We start from the raw sequence: 5590 nt of genomic DNA, 5'->3' as shown, positions 1-5590 counted from the left end.
AAAATCAAATCATTCTGAGTTTTCTGGGCACACATTGTGAAACCTCAGGTTAAAAAGCCTATTGAAAACTCTTGGACAAGTCTCTCTCTCTAAATATCTACCTGTCTCAGTCTCTCTCTCACTGTATCTTTCTTTAGGGCTAGCTTGCACTCAGTGAGTATATCTATCTTTCTCTAGTTTTACACATATTTGGTTATAGTTTTGGTCCTGACATAGAAAAGGAGCATAGGCGAGCTCCAAAGATAGAAGATACAAGAAAAGCAAAGAAAATATTGAGGAGATCAAAAGCTTTGGTAATTGGGTAGGCAGAGGAAATTGGTGTATTAATTTGAGGGAAAAAAAGGGAAAGAAAAATTAAAGGGTGTGTGTTGGGATTAGACTAGTTTTACAATTAAGGAAATGGGGAGGGGAAGAGTGGAGCTGAAGAGAATAGAGAACAAGATAAACAGGCAAGTCACATTTGCAAAGAGAAGAAATGGGCTCTTAAAGAAAGCTTATGAGCTCTCTATTCTCTGTGACGCTGAGGTTGCTCTCATCATATTCTCTAACCGTGGGAAGCTCTATGAGTTCTGCAGCAGCTCCAGGTAATTGATCATATTACTTTGCACACACGCACACACACATCACTCTCAATCTGATTCATTCATTCATTTCTTCATGGGTTTCATTTTTTATTTTATTTTTATAAATCTTCAGGGGTTTCATTGGGATCCATGAGATTTAACTAATTTGCTTCTACATGGGCAAATCATACATACATCTTTAAACTGCAAAGTCTTTATCTTTCATGTGTTTGTTCAGTTCATGAATTGCAACGTTGGAAGTATTAGTAAATTAATTAACTAATTTCGTAAGACTATGAGTTCCTTCAATTCATTAACCAGAAAAGCTCTAGTTTTCTGCTCTTTTTCAGTTTTTCTTCCTTTCCTTTTGATTTACTGTAGCTAATTAAGGTTGTGTACTGAATTAACACTGTGTCTATATATACTCATCCGCGTTCAGAAAGTGATCATTATTCATTTTGTATGTACTAACATTATTGTTGGATCTGAACTCTACAGCATAAAATATTTACACCCTTTTTGTTTTTTCTTTTCTTCTTAATTTCGTTTCTGACAACAAATATTTAATCTCTTTCATTCTGTAATAAGATATTGTAAATATTTTTTAACTTTGAGTAAGCAGATCAGCATAAGACGTTCTTGTGAATATGCAATTCTGCATATCTTTCAAGCTTAAGTAAACAGCAGAACCAAGATCTTTGATTCTTTTCCACCTGCAAATCTGTTTTGTGATTTGTTTCCTCTAGCTGCTTATTCAAGTATATGTAAGAATTAGTAACTGATTTATCCTCTAGTGTCATTATAGCTGAGCAGCAACTAATTTATTCTGAAATTTAAATTTCACTATTTATAATGATCTTTCACAATCTTGTTCTAGAAAAATAGAAATGCATATATCAATTGAGAGAAAGAGACTGGTTTTGGCAGATAGCTAGGCTTAAGAGGTGTGAATATGAAAAGGCTGAGACGATGATGATCATATAGGCACTTCTTTTTGTACAAAATTTCGAACTCATAGTGTTCTCTGGCATATATGGTTTCTTGTGATTTGTCCTAAAATCCGCATATTGACACATCTATCAACGAAGAAGATCTATCTATTATACAATGGACAAAGTTGTGACTTCCTTTTAAGTTATGGAGTTCTTGCAATTGTTTGATTAGACCTTTAAAGTGAACAAAAAAAATTACAGAGGTCATTTCATTTCTTAGAGAAATTGAAACAAGCGATTTTATATTCTGCAAAAGTTTACTATGGTGCATGCAGATCACGTTTGTTTGTTTAGCACTTTGGTTAATTTACAGTCCTGAAGAAAATGTGGGGTTCTGGCCATTGAATAATGATTGATTGCACATATGCAGCAAATTTTATTATCCAACTACCATCACAAAAAAAGTGGCATGGATTCAACAAATTAATTCAAAGCATTTACAAACGTTTCAAAACAAGTCTTTTGGTTCGTTAATTTGACTGAATTTTAGATTAAGTTGCATGGTTATATAAAGTATAAGAAAAACAGAGTTGTGTCAAATGCTTGGTACGTTCAACTTGGTTCCAGTTCACAGCAAAATGCATTTGAGTGCTGAGAAGCTTTACTTTCCAGATCTTCAAGAACATATTTGATTGACATATTAGACCTCGATCTATCCGTAATATTGCCCTATTACTTAGACAATATCTCTGAGAAGCTTGTTCATTATAAATAAGAATCTGGATGAGTGTATCCTTGGTTAAGCAACCAATAGTTAAGCAGATCCGGCTTCTCTGAAATGAGTTAAGCAAGCTAGCTAGCTAGCGAGATTGTAACCATCATGTTTTTATCAGTATATACAATTATTTATGTATTTAGAAGGTCTGTGCATGCTTTATTGTGATGTTGTATTCAAATGCAAAGCAGCATGTACAAACAGTACAGTGGTCAGAGTTTCTTCTTGTATCTTCTTTTATTGCCATATCTCTATATGCACATTATATTCAAACTTTTCATCCATATTTTACATGCTAATGGTTGTTCCTTGTCTTCTTCCTTCTTGATTTAGCATGCTCAAAACCCTTGAAAGGTACCAAAAATGTAGCTACGGTGCAATGGAAGTCCAAAAACCTGCCAAGGAACTTGAGGTATTCCTAAAATTGTTACTTTACTAAAGAACAACAGATCAGTTATAGTTATTGAAGTTTTGTTGTTTATAATGTTTTGCTGTTACAATATTGCACATGTAGGAGAGCAGCTATCGTGAATACTTGAAGCTGAAAACTAGATGCGAGTCTCTTCAACAAACTCAGAGGTAATCTCTATATATGTGAAATTACCACCTATACTAGCTTTGTTTCCTTAAATTGGTAGTATTTAAGCAGCTGTATCACTATGATTAAGCAGGCTTTATCATTAACATTAGTCGTGAATTAATCATTTTCTGAATTGATATTGCAGAAACCTTCTTGGAGAAGACTTAGGGCCATTAAACACGAAGGAGCTTGAGCAGCTTGAGCGTCAGCTAGAGTCCTCCTTGAAGCATGTTAGGTCTACTAAGGTACGTAACCAATTCTAGTATTAGTTTTAGGATCCTTAGTTTTACATATATATATGCATTTGATTCCCATTGATATATTGATAGTTCTTAGCCTTATATACAATTATCATTTCGTCTGATCTTGCTTTGTTTGTTGGCAGACCCAGCATATGATTGATCTGCTTTCTGACCTTCAGAGCAAGGTACATAAGTATGCATATATATGCCTTGAAGTTTTGAAGATTTCTAGGCAATGCAATTTCATGTACTTGTTTTGTTTTGATTTAGGAACATATGCTAATTGAAGCCAACAGAGATTTGAAAACGAAGGTAACTTTAACTTTGTAGTTGTTAATTACTTGATTGAGGCTTACAACCACTGTTACTTTGCAAAAAAACTAATAACCAATAATTCCCTTCACTGAGCTTGTTCGCAAGGGCTTTGCCTTGAAATGCCAATACTACAACTATCATCCAGATGATGATTAATTTCTGAAAAACATAGCTCCGAGTAGAGAATCTCCTCTTACATTTACCTGTTGATATTGCAGTTGGATGAAATTGATTCAAGAACTCAACTTAGACAAACTTGGGAACATGGTCATGATCACCAGACTATGCTATATGGAACTCAACATGCTCAGACACAGGGACTTATGTTCCAGCCTTTAGATTGCAATCCCACCTTGCAAATAGGGTAAATAATTTTTTCCTTAGAAAAAGTTGCATTGCATCAACTCTTTCCGATTATATATATTTACCAAAGTAGTTAAGTTACTTGCAGGTACAATGCTGTGGTGTCACAGGAAATGCCTGCAGCCACACCAGCCCATGCTCAACCCGTCAATGGTTTCATTCCTGGTTGGATGCTCTGATAATTAAGATAGCATGCAGCAGCAGCCTAGCAGATGCTCTTATATATGACCTAAATATCAGTGATCATCAATGTTAAAAAATCTAGCATCATCATAATAAGTCTCTTCACTGAGCTTGTTCACAAGGGCTTTGCCTTGAAATACCTTTGTCCTTTTAATTCGTCACTTCTATATGCAAATGCATTCATGACTGTGATTGCATTTTTTGTATAAATCTTATTTCAATATGCTTATCAGTATCCTCAATTCTTCATATCCTTAATGGCCAAAAAGACTGGTTTACTAAGGATGCTTTTTGAAATGACTAAGGATCCTTTTAGGTGTTAAATTTTGAAAACTGCATATATATGATCATCAATTTTATTTCATTAAGCGCCTTTTTTATTTTGTCTTAAATTAACAAAAAATTACTGAAATTGGAAATCATCTAAATGTCTGTTATCACCGAGTTTAATTGTCAATTACTCAAATAGAACCAACTTCTAAAGAGATAATATGCACGCACAATCTTCGAACTAGAAAAACTGAAAGCATCATACAGAAGTACGAGGCCTTGTTTTAATTTTCATCAAGTTCACCTTTGGACTTCTCATGAAGAAAATGTAGTCATATATGACCAACTGTGTCAACAAAGATGATAATCGATCAAATGAGCTTCCGGCAAATTCCTTGCTCCAACAACAATGTGCAGAGATGTATTCATTCAGCCTAGCTAGGAGAGGCATTTTTTGGCATCCAAAAGTGACAACCACGTTGTCGGTTTCCGATGTTGATGTAATTAACCATCATCACCGTTGTTCTTCCCCTTCGATCCTCAGAGGTTCAACACGAATTAACTGAACGGGAATTTATTGTAGGATAATGTACTTGTGTTCACTGAGAATCAGAGCAAGGAAATTAAGCAACACAAACCTGCATGTTACCTGTCTGCTAGTATTTTCATTGATAAATGTTCGTCTCATCGGCACCATACGAATGCTTAAAAAGCTGCCAATAGTATTAATGATTTTATCTCATATTTGCAGAGAACCAGTAGTGTAGATGAATCGCATTAACTAATCAATTTAACACCTACATATATCAGAGAACTGCTGAACTATTACCAATAAGCAGCTAGGGTAATTAAGTAGAAATTGGAAACTGTTATGCTGCGTCATGCAGTACGTACGTAGTTACGTAATACTGTCTGCGTCATGCAGTACTTGCGTAGTTACGTACTGCTGGATACTCGAGCTCGCTCATAACTAAAATGCAGGTAGTATTTAACAACATGAATCTTTCCAGCTCCTTCTGCATATAAGACCGACCGTTATTGTTGATCTTCTGCCAAAATTATTGATCATGAATTCATGATCGATGCTACGCTACAACGTTAGCTAATAGGAACATGCTATATATATATATACACAGATTTTCTCAGGTACGGATGTCCGCATTTATTCTTACGGTGCGGATTTCTACTTTACACTCATTTTTCAATCGAATTTTCACATCTCCACCGTCTAGTATTTAAATACCAATGTATAGATCATCTCTGCAAAATTTCAGCCAATTTAGTTATCATTAAGGCACTCAAACTGCGTTTTTCTGTGGATGAACATAATTCTGTAGAACTTGAACTGTTCATGTTTATAACAAAAA

General features: G+C 34.8%; 1 protein-coding gene across 1 annotated transcript; it reads left to right on the top strand.

Annotated features, from left to right (window-relative positions):
- LOC101311884 (developmental protein SEPALLATA 2-like) lies at positions 1–4317 on the top strand. The gene is made up of 8 exons (XM_004304156.1): positions 1–584; positions 2604–2682; positions 2785–2849; positions 2996–3095; positions 3236–3277; positions 3363–3404; positions 3626–3771; positions 3859–4317. The coding sequence occupies exons 1-8, from the start codon at positions 400–402 to the stop codon at positions 3947–3949; spliced, it is 750 nt and encodes a 249-aa protein (XP_004304204.1). The 5' UTR covers positions 1–399; the 3' UTR covers positions 3950–4317.
- Positions 4318–5590: the final 1273 nt, after the last annotated feature.

Source organism: Fragaria vesca, linkage group LG6, assembly GCF_000184155.1.
Source record: "Fragaria vesca subsp. vesca linkage group LG6, FraVesHawaii_1.0, whole genome shotgun sequence".
Taxonomy (NCBI): domain Eukaryota; kingdom Viridiplantae; phylum Streptophyta; class Magnoliopsida; order Rosales; family Rosaceae; genus Fragaria; species Fragaria vesca.
Note: the sequence above shows the minus strand (reverse complement) of the source record. Positions and strands in the feature narration are given on the sequence as shown.